The sequence below is a fragment of the Motacilla alba genome, chromosome 11 (assembly GCF_015832195.1).
Source record: "Motacilla alba alba isolate MOTALB_02 chromosome 11, Motacilla_alba_V1.0_pri, whole genome shotgun sequence".
In the NCBI taxonomy this organism is placed as follows: domain Eukaryota; kingdom Metazoa; phylum Chordata; class Aves; order Passeriformes; family Motacillidae; genus Motacilla; species Motacilla alba.
In genome coordinates, this window is record NC_052026.1 from 8,348,619 (window position 1) to 8,371,175 (window position 22,557).

Consider the following 22,557-nt stretch of genomic DNA (forward strand, 5'->3'; position numbering starts at 1 on the left):
TTGATTTTTTTTTTTTTTTATCTAGACGCCAGAAGCTGGTGAATATATGCTTCATAGCTTCAGATAAACCTTTTGTTCTTCTGGGGCTGATCAGCTGGTGCGGCAGCGAGAGGGAGAGGAGGAAGGAAATTCACAGGGGCTCCACGGTTTCAAAAAGTCAAATTACCTCTGAGCCATGGCATTGCTGATAATTTAAATGAAAAAATATATATACAGGCTGCACCACACAACATCTCTACTGTTAGGACTTTTAATGAAGCCCCAGTTGTGATGACACTGAAGCAGGGAACGCTACGGTGGGATAATTACTTGGCTCCCTCACAGCTGAGTTTCACAGATGCATTATTAACGGCACATTCCATGCCATAACGAGCACCGAATGTAGGTGGGATTCGCAAGCCCCGGCATCCGCCATTAGCAGGTTGGCGCAAACACAAATGAGTGTTTTCACAAAAGCATGCAAAGGTTGTGAAATTCCAATGAATTCTTTCACTGGAAAAAAGAGTTCAAGCTGCCATGACCGGATATGTCACCTCCCACGGCACGCTGCGCGCCCGGCGAGGCACCATGGGAAATTACAGAATCAGAATGCATTGATTTTTCTGTAGAAAATACAGGCGGCAGCCCTGATGAAGAATTAAGGAGGAAATGTAATAACCTAATTCTCCTCCAACATCCTCACACGCACTCTGTTTCCAGCCCGGGCACCTGGCACCTCATCCAGACAATTGCCAGGTGAAAGACACAGATAAAAATTCGCTAATGCTTAAGCACATGGTGGAATACTGGGCTATGTGCACCACCAGCTGCTTACACCAGGGCTGGACTTGGCCCACTTTGTCTGAATCTCATCAGCTTTAGGACACAACATTTCCAAGTAATACTTGTTTTACGCTACCACATGTTCTATGTTTTCCTCCATAACATTCATCTCCTAAACATTCCTTAGATACGAGCCCTTAACAGGTTTTCTCCATAGAATACTATTTACAGTATAAGAAATTATTAATATTTCCTCCTCAAACCATACTGCATATGGCTTGAAAACTCTGGAGAATACAGAAAGAATTTTCCTTCTCTTTCACACAACATGCACAGAAAATATGACATTAATGTCTTCCTTTCTTACGGGGCAAGTTCCCTAGCACTCATCTCCATTCCTGCCTCCTCGATGGCACACACAGTTAAGCCATTCCTCACTGCTGCACAGTAATGCTTATTTCCCTGTTTGCTGAAAAACTTTGAACTAAATTCAGTTACAAAATTAGTGGCAGCCCTGCCTTGCCTGTTTGGTTTTTTTAAAGCTTCTATTTCAAGGTGACCCTTTTCCTACTTTGTGTGTCACCCCAAGTCTTGCTGCTCACATACTGAACCAACACTCTCCCAGTAATTAACACCAGCACTTAATGAAGTCCAGCTGCTGTGATGGCAGACTGAAGGGATGCCAACCTTTGTAAACTAGTACTTGGGCTACTCCAGTTACAGCTGCTTTAAAACCACAGCAATCAACTTCTCTTTGCCTACTTCTCAGAGATAATTCTTACCAAATAAGACAAGTGTTCAAGATTAAGCATTTAATAATAAAGCTTATCTCTGAACTAATATTTCAAGCTGGAAATGATATAAAGGGCTGGATCAGCTTAAATGAACACTGCAAAATTAATAAAAATCCCAAGCAGCAAATGAAAATCTAAAATGAAGATTTGCTATGTTAAATACATAAACCTTTAAAAGCCCTAGAAGCACAGTTCCAAAGGGAAAATTGGAGACAGATTCTTCAGCAATATTTGGTCCTCTGAACTCTTTTCCTGATCCAGTATGAGAGACACTAACAGCCAATGCTTTATTAAAATAATGCTCTCTGCCAGTTTCATTACATGCAGGGACATGGTAGGGATACTAGGTGAGTGCTTTTGGAGACTGCTTGAAAGGGTCTGCATTATAACTCATACCACATGGATTTTCAAACCTTCCACAGTTTGCCTCTACATGTGCTTCTTGCTCTACTCCTTAATCCACCTCGCTGAAAATATTTTCCATGCAGAATTACCAATAACATTGCACAATTTAAGCAGATATTTCCTTAACTTCACAGCCAAAAAAAGGCAATTCAAAATTCCAAAAGATGCCCTCCTCTTCTCTCAGACCCTCATCTCTGCTTTCCATACCTATGCCATACTTTTCAGCTGAAAAGACATCCAGTTTGGGCTGGAGAGAGATCTGTGAGCTGAGCTTTCCCAGGGAGAAGAGTCCCAGCCTGCTGCCAGAGGGGGGCAAGCAGGAAGGGCCAGAGAAGGTGAGCTGGGCTGAGACAATAAAGGGCAGAACCCTGGCAGATGTACTTACTTTTCAAAATGACTAACAGAGATAATGGCGTCTACCGCGATAAACAGTAAGTGGCATTTTAAAATTCATGTGGGAAGGGAACTGGCTAATTTACTTTCATTGGAACTAATCTGCACATAGGTAATATGTATCAATGTACAAATATATTCAGCACCAGGAAATCAACAATTCTTCCAAGCAGGGGTTAATCCAAGGCTCAAGCCCTGCAGTTGGGCCAATTTTTCCACCAGAGACCTAACATTGCAGGATTGGTATTAAAAGTACATCCTTGATTATCCTGGATGTCCATGCCCCTGAGAATATAACTTAAAAACAAAATCATTAGCTTACACAATAACATAGTCCTTGAAAAATAAAGAAATTCTTGTGTACAGAGCAATGCTGACTTCCAAGCACAAATTCCTTTGTTTTCCTAAAAGCTAGCTTTGGACCCTAGCAATGACTCCAAATGAGCTGCACTGAAATAATTGCATAACCTGGCAGCACTCTGCAATGTGTCAACGTGCAGGGGCAGGAAGGCAGGAAAAACTAAAAGCCAAGAACCCAAGTTTGGTGTAACTTACAGAAAATATTGCACGTATTACACCATCTATTTTTCTTATTGTAGTTTTGATTTTAAATTATGCAGACTTTCACAGGGAAAGCAAATTTTTAGTCTCAAAAAGCTGTTGTGATGAGGTTCTACAAGGGCAACCATGGGAATGGGACATGATACCTTTGCACTGGCACATCAGTAACAAGGTTCACAGACCTCTCACATGCATTGCCCTCCCTATAAGAGTCAACCATGAAAAAATGTCAGTTTACAAAAAAAGGCATCTGGTAACTATGATTATTCTGCCTTAAAATGAAACATTTTAGATTTCTTAGCTCCCTCTTTTGTTCAGTTTTAGTTCTTAGGCTTGCTGTTTTCTGCTCTGTCCTGTTCTTTTTTTTGTGCATGTTAGAACCCAGCATGACAAAAATCTTATAATCACCCTACTGATTTTAAAACAGGTGAGTGTTATGAGTTTCACCAAGAAAGAGAGTTCATAGATATATTTTTAATTAATTTTTCAAATCATTCCATGAGGCTACCAAGCTACCCTGTTTTTTCTGCAGTGATAAAGCTTGCTAGCCTGGAAACTCAAGGGAATTGTCTACTTGAAATTGTCTACTAGAGCCTGAACTGCTAAATATGGATTCATATCTGGATATTGAAACCATCCTGCTTCCCAAACACTGGCTGTTCGGATCCATCCATGAAGTCTTGACTCAGACTTCAGGTTGCTCTAACATGCTGGTGGCACTCAAATGCACACAGACATTGAGGTCTGTATCATTGAGGTCTGTATGAAATTAAAGGTATTTTCTCTTTTATCCTGGAGGCCTCTTTTTAAGTTACTGCATGCCACCACTGTGGAGTTGAGTAAAGGATGTAAAATAACTTCTGAAGAAAAAAAAAGAAATCCTTCTATTACAAAACTGACAAGCAGAGGAACTGAAGTTTCTTATAGGATACTCTCATCTGTTCAAGATTTTTACACACCTCAAAATAAAGCTTCTTGTATATATTCATGAACAGAAGAATAGACATTTTAAGACCTTTCAGTATAGCTGAATTGCTGATTTCAGCACCCCAAGGCACAGCTATATCTGCATAGGTGGTTAGTCCCTGGGTAGCAGTGTACAGACTCCATGGGCACGTGAGGAGTTTCACGAATTAGGGGTATGACAGATGTGGCTCTTTCAGCATAAAGCAATAGCTTTAAACTTGCCACAGGCAGTGCTTCAGAGATGTCACTGTCCCACACTGTTTTTAAAGAATAAAATTCAGGATTCTGGCATCCTGAACTTTAAACCTGCTCCTAAAATAGGCACATTTTGCTTAGACAAGACATAACCTTATTGCATAATAACTCAGAAACGTAATAAAGTTGGGGTTTTTCCTGCGAAGAAGTGGAAAAGAAGTGGAAAAGTGTTTCCACTGTCTTTAGATTGTTGGCTTTCATGTTCTTCAGTAAGTTCCCCTCCGGACTGCCACAAGTCCAGAGTCTCCCTGTTGAGTTGAGTGCAGACCAACCTGCAAGGGATGCTGCTGCTAACCCTGCATCTCCTCTCAGAGCATGGCAAGGGCTGGTGCTGCTTCTCTGGTGCTCACTTTCCAGACAGGGAAATACTAATTGTCTTTTAAAAATCTCTATAGTATTTTGTCAATATTTTTTTATTACAGCAGAGCATGTATAAATATTTTATTGTAAACCAAGGGCCTAAAATAAACAGTTTAGTAAATAGTTATTACATTACAAGGAAAAACATCTGTGGAAACTGTTTTCCATGTAATTATTCTTGCTATTTTACATTAGCTCTCAATGTGAATTTCTTTGGCTCTAATGTTTCACTTGTTCTAAATCTTCCTCCTTGTTGCTATTATTGAAATCTTAAAAAGGTGCCAAATCTTAAATGAAGAAAAAAAAAAAGATTCGCTAGAAATTATTCATATCACAGTGAGCCTCTACTAAACCTGGCAGGGGTGCAATATTTTCGGTGAAATTAACATAAAATATACAACTGCAAATTATCCAGGAAATAGCTATGTTCTTTACAGTGCACATTTACATTTGGTAAAAAATGTTCTACTTATCTGTCTAGCACAAAGCTCCAATCGCTTCCAAAGGCAGTTTTAAAGGGATAGTGATAGCTCTGCACAGGGAGCACGGTCCTTGCAGCGGCTGTAACAAATAGCTGGGGGGCAAAGTGACCTTCAGTAATTACTAGAGGTAACAGCCAGCACTGGACATTCCTTGTTTTGAATACTAGCCATCTAATTTTAGATATATTTCCCTTTTGGTACGCTGGATGAATTTCCTCTCTTAGGCCTAAGTCCTTTCTACTAAACACAAGAAAAACTGTAATACCATGTAAAATGCAAATTTTGCTGTAAATATTTTATAAAATTGTTGCATACATCCCAAAAGCTATAGGTCTTAATTGAGAGCAGGCTATTTTTCCAGTCAATATATGGAAATGGAAAATGCTAATTCATGTTTTTCTACTTATGAAAAACCCTGGAGAATGGCAAAACCACAAATGCACTCACTTTAATATTATAAATATAATTTGGCTCCCTCTTTGCAGTCCCTGATGTCCTGGCTTTTATCTCCCAATGGCTGCAGAGGAAGAATCAGAGAATCGCTTTTACATCCCCTGCGCAGGAAGTTCCCCCCGCGTGCTGCCAGCTTGGCAAAAGAGCAACAGCCCGAGCTCGCAAACGCGGCAAACAGGAACTGAAACAAGAAATTCCAGTGCTCCTGCACAGGAAACCAGCCTCACACGCCAGCAGACCTGCTCAGGATCAGTGGTGTGCACACTCGGCCCCGCCGGTCAGAGCCGCCACTGCCATGAGCCAGTGGCGTGGAGGAGCAGGCCTGTCCCCCCCACGCTGTCCCCCAGCCCCATGGCTCTGCCTTGCATTTATCTGTCTCCCTTCAGAGCAGCCAGTGGCCTGGATAACAAAACCTGGAAACCATCTCTCACAAGTGGACTGAATAGGACTAAAAGTCATTTTGCCTGCTCCAGCATACAGTTACTTGTGCTTGCCTTTTTCATCCACTTTTCATTCCCTTGTCAAGGAAAAGACTGCTTTTTCCATCTTCTAGAAGAGAAATCATTAGGCTGTTAAAGTTAAAACTCTCCAAAGGTCACTGATGCTGGCTTTGAAGAGTGAAAATGATATGATTCCCCATTAGACTTTTAATCTCATGATTAGAGCTAAAGTTAACATGGCTGTTTCATTTTCTACCAGGCAAGAGTAAACTCATTTTTTCTTTCTCTACTAGAATACTTAATAGCATCCTATCTTGATGAGCAACATCTCCTAGTTAAACAGTACGAACAATGGAAATGCAAAGTACTTTGGAGAGAGGTTTTGAATTTTTAAATGCTATTGATTAACCGTGAAAAGTCTTACTACATGCAGCACAGCAAAATCCACCCATGGAAATCCCTCATGAGGCAAAGAACCTGCTCTTGGTTGACAAGACTGCAGTCCTTGCTGGCACAGCAGCGAGACAAGGGGGAAGGATGCTTTTATTCCCAGTTTGAGCTCTTACTCCTACATCCCTGGAACTTACCCCTATAAATGGTTCTGAAGCCAGTAATGCAAGTGAGCGCGGGTGGGACCGAACATGAAAACTGCCCCCCTTTCGCCTCCTCAGGGAATTTAGATTTGCAAAAAACTTGCAGTAGAGCCTGTGGGGCAAGAATTTACAGGTGCACCCTGGTTTCAAAACCCAATGTACAGCGTTCACTGTTATTACAGACAGACATATGGAAAAAAATTCAATTTTCTTCATTCAAGACAAAGTCTGATAACCAGCTAGTAAAACTCAGACTGTAATTTCTTATTCAGTGTTCCACATGCGATGCATTTTGCTGAATTTAACATGTTTTGCTGTTAATGGATTTCACAGTGTGTTGCCATTTTTATACAGCTGTCCAAATAAAATGTTGTGTACAATGATGTGCTTTTACTGTATTGCTAGCTTGCAAATGGCAGCTGATTCTCCAGTTTAAGCCTTAGGAAAATGGGAAAACTCTTTGACTAGGCCATTTAAAGGTCTCTGTAGTTCTTTTCCTGGTAAGTCATGGTCAAACAAGAACGCAAGATAGATAATGAGGCAAGATAGATATAATTGCACCTTGTACATTTAAGATCTAATAGTATTTTCACTGGAAGGAGAAATCAAACCTCAATATTTTCTCTTGTATTTTTTAAATTTTTTCTTTGCTGAACTGAGTCATAACATATTTAAATTAAAAAGGCTTAGATTTAAAAAAAAAATAATTGCCTATCTAGATTTTCACATGCTACATAAAGCAAATTAAGCAAATAACATCTCATGATGTAAATTCCTCATCCCTTGGAAGGTCATAATTCAGGTTTAACACATTGTTGATTTCGGTTTTTGACACATTAGAATTAGTCTTCTAAGGAAACTCTCTCCACTGATGTTCTGGAAGTGAAGGCACAGCTACTACCAGTTTAAAAATATTTTAAAGGTACAGGGAAAGTTGCTTTGCTTTGCTTTTTTTTTTCACCCCATATCACAAGATTTTTTTTTAAATAGTGAATCAAAAGTTGCTTGGGTCTTCTGGGTTTTTTTGTTTGTTTGTTTAAGAAAAAGGGGGATAAAAATGGAATTTCTTAACTAGAAAGTTAAACAAGGAGAAAAATATCACTGGAATATTTTCTTCCCTTCAACTTCAGCTATCTATATCCGGCCCAGCTTGAATCAGTTACCGTTCATTGCATGAGGTTTCATCATTTAACTTTTGTTGCCAATGTTTATTCCTGGATATAACTCACAGTCATGGGGTTTAAGAACTATTTGTCCATACCCCAATAATACACGATAGCTGATGCGTGCAAAACGTAACAACAGAGGACATGCCAGTGGTGCTAGTTGATGCTGATCCTTTAAAACACCCAAACTCTGTCTGCAGCAAAACCTAAAACCAAAGGCTCTGCCTAGCCTGAGCCATGCTAAAAAACCTCCCTGTGAATATAGAACAGGAGAAAGTCATCACAAAATCTAAACGCTTCCCAGTTACACACACAATGACCAAAAGATTTGGTGATTTTTAAGGCCCATGACTGTCCACCAGATGATGGATGATGTGCAGCTGAAGGCAGGATTAAATCCCAAGTAGACTGTGACTGACTAAAGTGGCGATGTAAACACATCAGCAGGGTACACTTCCTACCTGGTGCCACCTTTTGTAGCCTTCTCCACCAATTCAGGAGGTGCCAAAGAGGGAAACACTGGGCCAAATTGGTGTTGGCACTTCCTACATGAAGCAGGAGGCAAAAAGGCTCAGCTTCTCTCTACGAGGTCCATACCTCATTCACCCCATCTGCCTCTGGGCTTGTGCCAGCAGGACAAATCACAAAACACAAAGCTGAGATTGTCGCCCCACACGGGACACTGGTGAGGCCACACCTTGAGTCCTGGGTCCAGTTTTGGGCCCCTCCATTCAATACAGACTTTGAGGGGACGAAGTCTGTCCAGAGAAGGACAACAGAGCTGGTGAAGGATCTAGAGAGTCAGTCCAATGAGAAGCAGCTGAGGGAGCAGGGGAAGCTCAGCCTGGAGGAAAGGAGGCTCAGGGGGGACCTTCTTGGTCTCTGCAGCTCCCTGACAGGAGGGTGCAGCCAGGTGGGAATCAGGGTCTGCTCCCAGGCAACAGCGACAGGAGAGGAGGAAATGGCCCAAAGCTGCGCCAGGGCAGGTTCAGGTTGAACATCAGGAAGAATTTTTTCACTGAAAGAGTTGGTAAGCATTGGAACAGGCTGCCCAGGGAGTCGGTGGAGTCACAGTCTCTAGAAATGTTCAAAAACTGGATGTGGCACTCAGTGCTCTGGTCTAGTTGACAAGTCGGTGCTCGGTCAAAGGCTGGACTCCATCTTGGAGGTCTTCTCCAACCTCAGTGATTTTATGACTCTATGAAATGGGTGAAAAAGACAGCTATGGAACTATAGTGAGGCACTTTGGCCTGCTATGGAGCTCTGTCTTAGCAAGATCATGGTATTCATAAATGATTTCTTTAGGTTTTTTCAGTTGTGGCAGGACAAAAACATTTTTCACCTAAAAAACCATGATTTACCACTTCTTTAGAGTTTGACATTACCACAGGGAAGTCTGACAGGGACAACCAGAAGTCTCCTACCTCAAGCTCATTGTGCAATCATCCAAAAAAGAAATTTAATTTTTAAAATGGCACACAATGGATCTGAGAAGTCATAATATTCAATTAAAACCCTTCTGAGTCTTAAAAAGGCACAAAGCTGTCAAAAGTTACTAATAAATTGAACAAAGTCTGTGACAAGGAAGCAGCACATCTGCAGAGACTGGTTGTGCAAAGGCATTATCTGTGCCAGGATACTCGAAACAAAACAAAAAACGTACAAGTGCTTAAAAAGTTGACATGGGTTTCCTTCATGGGATCTGTTGTAAGGAACTTCAGGGCAGCAAAGTTTTCCCCTACAAATTAAAAAAAAAAGATGCCAGTACCCCAAAGAAAGCATCCAGAGAGGCCTGTGTTTGATTTGACTTGCTTGCCAGCTATCACAAACAGAAATAATTTTTAAGGGCCACGTCAGTTGGTAACCTCTTGTTCCAGGAGACCAGATAAAATCTTCCTCAAGGTTAAGGATGCTGTTGAGTTTAAACTGTAATTAAAGGCAACAGTCCAACTGCCTCACTCTGTTACTTCCCAAGTAACAGAAGGTACAAACCTGGACTTTTAACATATGAACAAACCCTTTTTCTCTGATAACTAGAGCTACAGTTCAGCATCTGCACACCGGTATCCTTACTGATTCACCAGAGGGTTGCTCCACAAGCAAAAGAAAAAAATAAACATTTGTCAATGCTCAAAAGTGCTCAATATTGAAACTCATATTCAGAAATAGTAAAATCCAGAACTTTGTCGGCAGAAAAGGAATTTATCTATAGATTACTCATACTAAATACATTCTTCTCCCACGTTCCTATGACTGGAAACAGTCTGGAACCTTGTCTAGGTTCCTCCAAATAGGTAAAATGAGTATTTTATAACTCTGCCAAAGCTAATTCCTAGCTAACCCAAGTATGAAGTCTTTCCAGCTTCACTAAACATTCATTACTTTGCTCTTTATTCACTTCTCATATATCATCTATTTTTCAGAAAAAGTCACTAAGTTTTCTGTCAGTCAAAAAAGGTGGTACTGGCACCAGATATTTCCAAACCAGTGAATAAAGAAGAAAGGGAGATAACATCTACATTATCCAGATAAAACTGTTACTTGCTAAAAAGCAAAAAATCAACACCTAAATTTTAAGGACAGAACAAATAGAGACATTAGTCCCACAATTCACATGAGAAGAACAATGTCCTGAAAACATAATTTATATGAAGTCTGAAGACTGCACTTAGAAATGGTGGTGGGGGTTTTTTTTTCTTCCATCCCCAAGAAATATTCTGGTTTTTTTCCTCAAAAGTAGGACACAAAGGGGTGCTGATCTCTCCACCAGAAAGCAGAGTCATTTCACCATCTGCAGAGAGAACCCAAGTCCCATATGGTGAGGACTTGCTTTCTTTTCCAGATTCAAGATTAGCAAAGAGGGGCTGAGAAATTTGGTTATGAACTTAGAAATACCTGGCCATATGCATATAAAATATGTGATAATAAGGCAGAAACTATCTCTGCAGACTTTTAAATATTAATATAAAACAGTTTAAAAGGTGAGTTAATAAAATGAAGACCAAGTTACATAGTCAGAAAAATTATTTCTACACAGGGTAAAGTTTACTGAAAATAGCATTTTTTGCTACACTGCCTAGCTGATGTTGAAAGGCTGGGACTAGACTGAGGTGCTTGTTAATGATAACTTTGAAGAAATATCACACTTAAAACTCAGGCTGATTGCAGAAAAGGTGTTTCATCGACTGCTCCCTTTATGAATAAATATGAAACTACCAGGAAAATGTTTAAACAGGTGTAATCACCACTGCATATGAAAATTGAGTTTGGAGGCTGTAAGGAATCTTAACACAGTTAAGAAAGAATGAAAGCAATGTAACACTGCGATCATTGCCCATTATGCATGTATCATGCAAAACAGCAATGTTGTCATAGCAGCTATAAAAATGTCAGTGAAAACTGAACTACTATTACCAAGTTTTAAATGAAATGAAAAATGCAAAAGGAATATGTGAATGAATATATTAAGGGAAATGTTATTTCTTTCCTGATAAACAAGCAAACCAAAATACATTTTCATGGAATGGAGTAATCTGTGTGAACAAATATGCTTAGGTAAAAATTGCAGGAGGCCACATATGCACAGGACAACTGGATAAAATTATTAAGATTTTGAATAATCAATTTTCCAGTATTAGAAAGGAAGAAACAGTAAAAACACAATGTTTTGAAGTTTCAAAGTAAGAAACCAATTAAGTAATAGATCATATTAAGGCAAATTTTTGTTATACTAAATAAAGGAAGCTGCTTCTGTCTGTTAGTAATGGCAACCTGGCTTTCAGTAGGACTACACTGATAGAAAGCACTGGAAAACAAATATTTCTAGTTTTTAACACACTATACTCATTACAACATTTAATGACTTGCAAATGTGGTTAATGCTAAAACTAATGAATGCAAAAAAACCCAAAAAAAACCAGGGCTTAGAGTTGGGCAAAATAACAGGAGACCCTTACTGGCATGAACAGATGCCTGTGCCCAGGAGCCTGAGCCAGCAGCAAGCTCCACTTGGGCAAAGCCTCTCAAGCAGCACCAGCAGGACCCCAGCCAGTCGCTGGGATTAAGGCTCCCAGGGACACGTGGAGGGAGCACCCTGTACGGGTTCATCTCTAACTAGCTTTAGAGCACTTATACTTAACGGGTTTTTTTCCAAAATTAGTCTTTCTCAAAAGGCAGGTGCTGCAAAATGAAAGTCTCATACATATTGTTCATTAAGGCAAGTCCACATAGAATTGGATATTGAAGCAAGTGCTGGGTAAATATAAGAAGGTTGTACCTTCAATTCTGCATTAAAAGAGCAATGACTTGGAATATGCTTTACAAACATCAAAGTTTAAAAAAATATTTCTGACTTCCTAATGTGTCCATAATTAATTCACACATTCAGCAATTGAGTCCAGAAATATGTTCCTGTTGATAATTTGCAAGTAATGCTTCAAAAACAATCTGGCACATTTTTATTTGCCTTTATGCCTGAAAGCTATTACTAAGACAGTGCTTTACAATGCCATCATCATTGCTACCATGTACATGCCTTAACTAACAGAAGTCCTTAGGTCAAAAGAAATAGGAATTTTACTAGAATTAAAGCTGCACATCTTCCAATATGGACATTTATTTTATGTAAAGTAAAATACGTTTTATTATAAGAGAGATTCTGAAAAGCATTAGCTGTCCTCAGCTCAATGAGAATGAGGAACAAAGTGCTTCACAAGATCAGGCCTGAGTATAAGAAATGCTTCACATCCTCATCAGAGGCTGCCCAGGGCTAAGTCTCTTCATATCTATAAAAGTCAGTTCTGCAAAAATTAACCTTACCCACAGCCTTGTCACATACACACGCACTCAGATTGTACTGTGACAGGAAGAAGTTCAAGACCATCCAAAATGACTCAGAATTTTTATTCATTTAATATATAAATTAGCAATTTTGTTAAGATCTAAGTTTATGAATTTATGTTTCATGATCAAAATTTTTAAAAAGTTTTAAAAAAGTTTATGAACTTTATGTTTCATGATCAAAATCAGAAGATAAAACTGTTTGTTTCAATTTTTAAACATAAAACAAAAATATAATTGGGAATATATTGATTTATGCTTGATTTGAGTACGATCTCAACCTCTTCACCTCTGTACTGATTTCATCTCAGTGACTGAGCTTGGGATCAACTGCTAATTCTTCTGAATATAAAATAAGTTTTCTAAACTGCTGCTTTTCAGAAAATTATTTCTGTAGTTACTATTGCAGTTTGACCTTTTCCAAGCACCCAACTTACTTTTTAATTTTAAAATATTACATAATTTAAAAAATGTTAACAAAATAACAGACCTATGGTTAGCCATTGTTTTGTTTCAAGTACTTGTATGCGTTTGAAAGAAATGTAACTGTGGATGGATGTTTTCCCTTCTCTTTTGTGTTTAATTCTGGCAGAGTGTTTCCAGAACTTGAAACATGATCTCTAAGGGCAGGAAAGGTAATTAAGATCCTTGGAGTGCTACGCTACACACAATGTATGATACGCCGTGGCTTGGGGCAGCACTCAGAAAACTCTCCCAAACGCGGTGTTTAACTTTGTCAACCCCATCCCATCAAACAGGGAGGAATTTATCCAGGCTGCAGTTCAAGAACTGGACCACGGAACAATTTCACTGTGACTTCTGGAAGCTTTCCCTTCAGCACTCCCCTCGGTCCCCAGCGGCTCCCAAAGCTCAGGCAGGGCCTCATGTTCACATCACAAACACATCCAGCCTCGCCCCTCCTCCCCTGCTCACCAGTGCTCATTCCTGGGGCTTGGCAGGGAGCACTGGCAGTTCCACGGGAAGGACAGGAGTGGCACTGGGGCAGGGCTCTGCTGAGCTCCGAGCACTGCGACAGCCTCTCATGAGCCCACAAACGCTCACATTCCTTTGGAGCCGGAGGCTGGAGGAATGTTACAGCAATCCCAGCGTTAGAGCATAAACCAGGAATCATTCTTTTCCCTGTTCCAGCACTAACCAAGCCCCACTTGAGCTTCCTGTGCACATTTGCCAGGAGAATTTCTTGGAGAATGGAGAGAGTTGGGACAGTCGCTCATCTTCTTTGAACATTAAATGGAAAACATGTCCCATCTAACTGAGACAGAGAGAAGTACTGCTGTGTCCACTTCTCTTATCCAAAGAACTCTGGCAGGGATCAAATGAACTTCTCCTTGAAACTGGCAACCTGACCCACCCAGAGAACAAATGCGCCCCTGAAAAATATCAGTTAGGGAACCCAGCCTGGCTGTGGGAAGAGCACAGCTGTAAAAAACCCAACAGGAAAACCCTAATTTTGGGCCTAATCCTTATTTCGGTACGCAGGGCTCTGAGCGGATTTCCCTCGGCAGCGCAGGATGGGAGCAGGCACTGCCCACGGTGGCCCTGCCACGGAGGCTGAAGCTCCAGGGCTGCCCAGCACTGGGCAGAGGCTGCACTGACAGATTGCCACGCTGTGGCTGCTGCCAGGGCTGCTCGGTGCCCCCCGCAGAGCCCGCAGGCCCATCCTCCCCTCGTCCAACAGAGACGGCACATCAGAGGCAGAGCTCGGTGGGGAGATGAGGGGGAGAAGCTTTAAACATTGCCAGGTCAGCACAACAGGAGGTAAGCAAGTACAGAGGCAGCAAGAACTGCTGAAAGTTTTTGATATAGTCCCAGGTGGACTCCCCAATGGCTGTAAATGTTTCAAAGGGGGATCCCCTTTCTGTGGGCATGGAAATGTTTCAAAGGAGCCCCAATCGGTGCAATGTTTCAAAGACCACTGCTCTCTAAAAATTCCTACCCGAACCACCCCCACTCTGAAAAACAGATCTTCCTAAACAGATCCCTTCCTGGCTAACCCCAGCTGAGGAGCGCTGTTCTGCCCCCCTACAGGCCCCAGCATCCACCGAAACAAAACATCTCCCATTTCCCTCCCCTGGGGATGCATCCAGCCTGCTCCTTCCCTGGGGACCCCGTGAAGGACCCAATGTGCCTCTGTGTTTGTGCACAGGATATAAAGGGCTAGAGTGCAGCAGGGTAATTTTTCAAAGCGGTGTGTGGGAGTAGCGCTGGAAATTCCCTTCATACTGCTTTGAAAAAAATCAACCCCCTACCTCCATGAATTATGAACAGGGTCTCCAGCTCCAGACTGGGAATCTGAGAGGTTGAAGAGGGAGACACAGCCAACTTTACTGGATGCAGTTTTTAAGACCATGATGTCAGAAAGAATTTAATTCTTTAATCATGTTACAGACGCTGCTACCTAAAAGGTATCACTGATATAGAGCATGGATTCCTTTGCTGACAATCACTTGAGCAGAATAAAACTGTAAGCAAGTGCTTAAGATATCTACACTATTGATTTTGTGTTTCTCAAAGTATGAGAAGAAAGTGCTGCTGAGTCTTGGATTATCAAAGCCAAGGGATTTTTTTACCTAAAAATTACATGTCAAGGCTAACTTCATTGTCTTGGCTCTCCTCAAATTCAAAAGAGAGATAAAAATCTCTCCCTGGAAATGCTTATCCTACTCAAACTCTTATCTTAGATTGGTATCAATCATTCATTTTCCCTGGACAGCATCTCAATGACTATATTAAACCAGACACCTTAATTTTAGACAGATACAAGTTCATTGAGATGAGGCCAGCGCTAAGCTCCTGAGGACACACAGTCTGAGGGCAAGCTCTTCCTGTCTCCCAAACACCTGTATGTTCGCCCTGAGATCTCAGTGTCCCTCCAGCACAAACAAATCCTCATCTGTAGATTTTAAACTGACAACCTGTAGATTTAAATGACATTAATAATTCCTGTGAACCAGACCTGGGCTGCAGACACAGCTATATTAGCTTCTTTCTCTTGCTGCCCATCTGGCTAGACTTGGTCTAACACAGAGAAGGGAAACTCTTGCACCCCTTACCAGTGATAAACCAGTCTAAGCAGTAAGGAGACATGTGCAAGTCTAAGGCCTGAATAAGGGAACAAAGTGCCCAGACTATGACCAAGGGGGACAGGAGCAAGCACAGGAGGCAGTCAGTCTCTCTCCCTACTGTTACCATCCCACAGCATTTATTGCTTAAGAAATGCTGACATCTAGCCTCTCCTTTTCTTTTCAGTATTCCACAGTAAAGAACAAATACCAATGAGCAAACACACTGGAAACACCTTTTTTGTGAGCAGTTGCATGTCCTGAAGGAGAGGGGGCCCAGAAGTGTTGTGAACTGAGATGCCTAGAGTGAGGGAAGTTTGGATCCATATTAAATTTTTTTACACTTTGCTCTTTCCTAAACTGAGCCATTAAAAGCAGTGATGACCTTAACTTAATGCACATACCTCAGCAAAGGGACATGAAGATATGACACCACAGTGGAATTATCACATATTTTCTTACCACACCCTGGTATTTACAGTGTTCTAGGTGTACAGAACTGGGCCCATGGCACTTTTGTACCATATAGAATTCTTCCAGATATTAAAGTAACCGATGTACAGCTTCAAGGAAACAATGGCTACAGTTTTCACAAATAACAGCACCACAATTTTCACAGCCTCCAATGCCTTCTACACTTGTTTTCCAATGGTGCTAAGAACTTTGTAAGGTCATGTGTATAATTGTGTATTATTCCAGACAGCACTAATATGAGCATATACATAAATAAACTTCACATATCAGTTACTGGAAAATGAAGAAATTACATTTTTCTAAAAGGAAAAAAATAGCTCCCCTCAAATCAAGCAGAATCTTACCTCAGCATTTCATGGCCTTTGTATTAAAAAATCACTTATTAGCTACTGGATCACAAATTAAGTTGAAACAAGTGCTAAGCTTGCTAAGGATTTCTTTCTCAAAATCTAGGAGGGAGCTACATGAAATCACCATGGTCCAATTAACAAGGATCTCACTCTTCAAGCTTGCAAACAAGAGATTACATTAACACCTGCTACAAAAGCAAACATTTTTAGATATCTTTATCTTAACCTGTTTGACATTAACTTAAAACTCCTGCCTGGCTCTTGGATGAAAATTATTGTGACTGATATGTATGTTTTTCATTTGGGGTAGGGGTTTGAAGAGTGTGTCAGTCCACATTCCTCTCTCTCTGGTATTTATGCATAATCCACTTCAAAGCTAATAGGAGTTACATACCAGAATTGATGGGAGAATAATTTCCTAAATGTAAAATTGCTGAAGGAAAACCATTAAGCTTATGGGAGATAAATGCTGCATAGGAATGTATGAGACACAGAGAGCTCTTGGCAGGTCCTTGAAGGGTCTCATCCAACACATGCCTACAGTGGCATGTGCAAGTATGTTCTTGTGGTCCATGCACCAAAATAAACTGACCTCTTGGGCCAACACATATATTTATAACATCTGTCCATACAGGAAAAAAACCTTTCTTTGTGTTCATCAGAGAAGCAATCAGGGCTGCAGCAGAAGTACAACCCATCAGGTTACAACAATGCTTTTACTAACTCCTGCCACAGAACTGTCACAGAAGGCAGAAAGCACTGATTTTTAAAACACTTGTATGTCTGAAAAGCTGAACTTTCTGAAGTCCAGAATTGTTGGGAAAAGTAGAAAAAACCCACTGAAATAACTCTGTAAGTGTTTTGTTTTGACAATGTTCCTCAGGAATTCACCACACTTAGCTGGGAAAATGCTAGTAGTTACATCTATTCAATGTCATGACATACAAAATTGAAACATAATTGCTCCTAAGTGGTTGACAACTGGCAAGTACTTTTTACACAGACAGAGAGAAATTTTTGCTATCAAATGGAAGATACTGTCAAAAGTTTGATTTTAATATAAATGAAAATGCTACATGAGGACTCAGAAGGATAAGGAAAAAGCTCAGCAGTAACACTTTTATAACCACATATTTAAAAAGCTTTGAAGTGAAGAATCATTACATCAAAATCATTTTCCTTGAAAAATAAAAAAATAAATTACAGCATGAATATTAACAAGTTATTAGAATAGCGAATGTCAAAGAGTAGCAAAAAACAAGCAGCCAATGAGTGGCCTAGTGTAAAGAATGTCTTACCAATCATATGGTTAGCGACATGGATTTGTATCTCTCTCTCATTCTCAAAGGTCATCTGGCACTTGATGCATTGATAGGTCTTTTTCTGTTTAATAACCAAAAAGAGATTAGAGAAAACTGCACTGTAGCATAAGGCAAGTGTGATCATGAATACAGCATGTTATATGCTTCAAATCTCCTCCACTAAGGCTTTTTTTGCCCATATATCCCCAGGCCAGGCTTTTCTGGGACCATAAACACAATCTCTAAATAACAACCTGCTATTGAGAAATTAACAACCTGCTAATTAAGAGAAATTTTAATTTCAACTTAAAAGATTTCAAATTATACTACTTGAAAATCTGACTGAGTACCTGAGCCACAAGGAATTTGCACCTGTCATTTAACCCATTGCAGTAAATTCCCCCAGAGTGAAATAAAAGACAGAAAAGTAACTGTTTTCAGAGTAAAATCAACTTTCTCAAAAAATTCCACTTTTCATTAAACTCAACATAGAGTAGGCAGAGCACCTACAGTTACTTGGTGAAGTGAAGGAAATAATGCATATTGTATTGGTCTCTAATCAGAAATCTGGAAAAAACTGCATTACCATAAAGAACTGTTTCCTGGTACAATCTGTTTATATTTTCTCCATCTCAAAGTCATACCAGGGAGGCCTAAGCTGCAGAAGTAAGGAGACAGTGTGAAGAGGCAATTACATGAGCCATTTATTCAAATGGAAAATGGGGTTTGCACTCAGATTTACAGTGATGCATGTACTCGTGCAACGTGGCAGCAAAAAAATCTAAGAAACCATTTGCAGAAATTAAAATGCACGTCAAGGGTTGGACATCCAACTCAGGGAAAAAAAAACCAACAAAAAAAGGATCAAAAATCATGAAGGCTAAGCTTTTGTAAACTTGCAAAAACTCTTATTTCCCAAAGGAGAAGTATGTATGGTGCTTTGGTTTGATGTACATGCTTATTTACTGCATATGGATATGCTATCCAAATACACATTTTTCGATGTGCAATTTTTAAAAATTGGGCCTTTTGTGCCTACTTGTTTCTGGAGAATAATTCCTCCTGCAACAATTGCCACTAGGCACAAGCATGAGGTCTGCATCCCATGGCCAAAGCTGGTGGCAGCAGAACACCTGTGAAATCTCTGTGTGCTGGCCACAAGGGATGGATGAGAACCCCAAATCATCAGCACAGAGAAGCCAAATTCTGTAAATGACACCCTGTTAACCTTTTGAAGGAAAATAGTTTTTGTGCACTTTTAGATTACTTTTTCTTCAGCCTCCACCCCACACCCAGGTATAGAACCCCATTTTTAGGACAGCAGTAATAAGTCAGAAGTTTTGAGTTAAACAGAGGAGTTGCTGTCACCCCCTCTGTGCATGGGATCCAATTTCCTCAAGCACCTGCTGAGGAAAGAACAAATTAGGTGCTACCAAGAGCTTAACTACTTCCCATGTCATCAATGGCAACAAGGTAGCCTGCTGGAAGCTAATGAACAGGCTGTAACACCATAATAACAAATGCATCAGTCTATGGAAGTTAGGCATATTCCATGAATTCTGCACCAGTGTGCCTTTGCTTAGGCAGGGCTTTCTAGGCTAAAACAGCAATGGGTGATTAACATGATAATAGGAAGAAGGCCATACTCCATTGGCCGGAAGCTGACACAGCCAACCATATAAAAGGAAATAGTTTGGATTGGCTAGTTATCCCTAGGCAGCTCAAGAAAGTATCCTCCTGGAGTCCATTTGGAAATCAAGGCTGTTAATGGAAAAGCAGCTGGGTTTCTGCAGCACTCTTTCTGGGGAATCTGTTCTGGCAGACGAGCACAGCACACGTACGTACACAAGTCCTCGCAAACACACTGGCACACACATGCTGAGGGCTCCTGACTTCAAAACAAAACACAAAAAACCTTGAAAGAGCTAAATAGGATTGGGTAGTGACTGATTCATGTGGTCACACAATCACCTTTAAAACTTGAAGCCTTCCTCTTCCTTAAAACTTCAAAGCTAAGTTCTGTGCCTTGTCCAATGCTGAGCTCAGCTACGAGGGTTCCCTCAGTAACCAGCTAGAGGACAGTATATCAGCCTGACTCTATTTCAAACCTTCAAAGCTTTATTTAACACAAATGATTCATTTTTAATTGATTTTGGTGCTTCTGAAAGCTACTTACTAACAGATCTGGAGACCGGATGTCTTTGTTTACCCACAGACCCAGTGCTAACTCCTCCACACCATTTCACAATCTTAAAAAACATTCTGCTTGGCATGAGAAGCCCTCGGCAGATTTCAGACTTCCTCTCTGTGCTACCTTTAGCCTCAGCTGAGACCTGTGCATGCTGATGAGCAGCTTAAGCTCCTGTGACAGGGCACCCCACTTGACATGGAGTGAGGTTAATAAATGGCCTATACAGGTCTCAAAATAACTATAACTAGATTAGCACCCAAGTGTATATGCAAAGGGTGGAAGAGCTGATTTTTTGGCCCATTAATAACTGCCTTTAAAAGAATGTCACAAAACATCCTTCTGTTATCAGTAAATGGGGAGCACTAATTTTAATACAACTATAATTAGTTGTGGTACCAAACACGATTTTCTACTTTTTTTTCCTGCTTTATGAGCATTATTAATGAGCATTATTAATGGATCAGTTATCTTTTTGTAAAGTTTTATCTCACAAGTGGTGACAGCGAAGGTGCCCACACTCTGAGGAGCTAACAGAGTCTAGGTGATGGCATCTAGCTGATAAGAGAGACCAGATGAGCAGGCCTTCAGCTGAGAGCTCATTCCCCACAAATGCAAGATATTTAATTCTAGTCTTGGCACACAATTGTAGTAATAACAACAGAGGGTTCTGTTTTCTTTTCTGAAGTATCTATTGTTCCCATGGGTTTTCCAGACTATCCTCCTTTAAATCTGGAAATAGTTTCCTGTTCCACAAAGAAAATATTCCTCCATTCAAGTGGATTTACAAGGGAAGAGAAGGGTTGTGGGGGAGAACAAAGAGAAGGAACTGAGTCCAAGAAAGTGTGCAGGAGAAAAGAAACTGAATAAAGGAACACAATAGGGTTCATTCTTCCAACTTTCTATGCTACCTCCTTTGCTTCGTCACTCCAAATAACCTATGAGGGCTAAAAATAGCAAAACCATTCAAGATGAAAACAGAAGTCTAAACATTTGCCACTGTCAATGCTAAACAAGTATTTTTCATTATACCTGTGGTACAAAATAAAGATAAATCTGTGTAAGAGAAAGTGACTTGAAATGTGACTGTTTGCAATATTAGGAAATGAAAAATCTCAATACTAAACAATTAGTCGTGTTTCTTAAGATATGCACATTCCTCTAGAAGGCATGTGGAAATGAATTAATAAAATGTATTCAAAACTGAAGCTGATAAACACAGAAAGATGTTCAGAAAAACAGGGAAGCATCACCTATGATGAGATCTTAATGTAATATAAAAAAGGCCTGGAACTATACTTGTGTCAGATACTGGAATAATACTATTATCTGTGATGCTCATATGCAAAAACACTTTCAGTCCTATCCAAACAGAACAGCTCACACAAAACTATATGAATGAAACAAAAATGGATGTTAGAGGAATCTGTTACTACTAAGATGTATTTTATTTATTCGTCTTAGTGATGTCTCTTGCAGAAGACCATTGACTTGTCTTCTAAAAACAAATCTTCCAAAGAGAATGTTGCCATATACACACTGCAAAAACAGCCTGCCTGGAAATCTGTCTTGTTGATCAACATGAATGGATCCTAGGCAGGCATTCTAGAAACAAGCATGATCAATTGACAGGTTTTCCTCCTGTTTGTGAGCCATACCAAAAATGTGAGGAAGACAGAATACGGAGGATTTTCAAGGGTTATGTACTTTCTTTCATTCTTATGGATTAAAAAAAAAAAAGCCTGCCAAGCAATTCTGAGTATTTTTCAGTGTTCCTCTAGCTATCTCCTACTGATCTTCAGAATAAAACTTCAAATAATTCAATAGTAAAAAAACAAAACAAAACAAAATAATCATACTTTGTTTGTGGTGCTATATACACCTGCATATATATACACAAACTTAAATACCTCCAGTAAAAAGGAATTTTTCCATTTCTCCTGTTCTGTTTTTCTTCCCAGATACTCTTTATTCATCAAGGGCTAATATTTATTTTCTCCCTCTTTCACTTTGGGGTTAAATCTTCATTTATGGATTTTTTCCTGAAATTCCTTTAGGTTTCCACACTCACCTCTTCTATCAAGAAGTAAATAATGGCTGGTGGAGCAACTTCTGACACAGAAAGAAGTTACAGATTTTATATGTTATTATCATCATTTCCATTTGCTTGGATTTCCTTCGGTTTATTCTTATTTACTCAGAAATATATACCCACTACTTAAAAATCTAATCTACCTGTATGAGCCTTCTGACTGTACCTTGTCCTAATCTTCAACTGCTTTTCTATTTAAGAAAGAAAAAGAAATAAGTTATTTTAAAAATGAAATGTAGAAATCTTCAAGAGTTGGAGTTCAAGAGTTGCTGTTCTCTGAACATGTGCAGATGACTCTGCATGCACTGTGCACTACAGATTGCTCATTAAAGCAGTATTTTACCTGTGTGCAGCACACTAACAAGATGACAAGAAAGTTCATGTTCAACTTGCTCAGCTTTTCTATGAAGCCAGTGAAGTTAAGTAAACACTGTTCTTGAATGCAGAGATGTATCACTGTTTAAAAGCCAGTATAATTCTTTGAAAATCCCTCTACTAGGCAAAGACAAAGGGCACTCATTGCCTTCAGAGTGAAACACCAATAGTTTTCTAATGAAATGATATCAGATTCAGGTCTTGTACCTATAATGAAGGGTAAGA

The 22,557-nt window shown here is 39.9% G+C and overlaps 1 protein-coding gene across 11 annotated transcripts in view; it reads right to left on the reverse strand.

Moving 5' to 3' along the window:
* Window positions 1-22,557, reverse strand: part of ZNF423 (zinc finger protein 423) — a 281,287-nt gene that overhangs the window by 69,349 nt on the left and 189,381 nt on the right. For all 11 annotated transcript variants that reach the window (XM_038148029.1, XM_038148030.1, XM_038148028.1 and 8 more), the window contains one exon: window positions 17,675-17,759. In XM_038148029.1, the coding sequence (XP_038003957.1) occupies window positions 17,675-17,759 (85 nt within the window). The remainder of the gene's footprint in view (window positions 1-17,674; window positions 17,760-22,557) is intronic.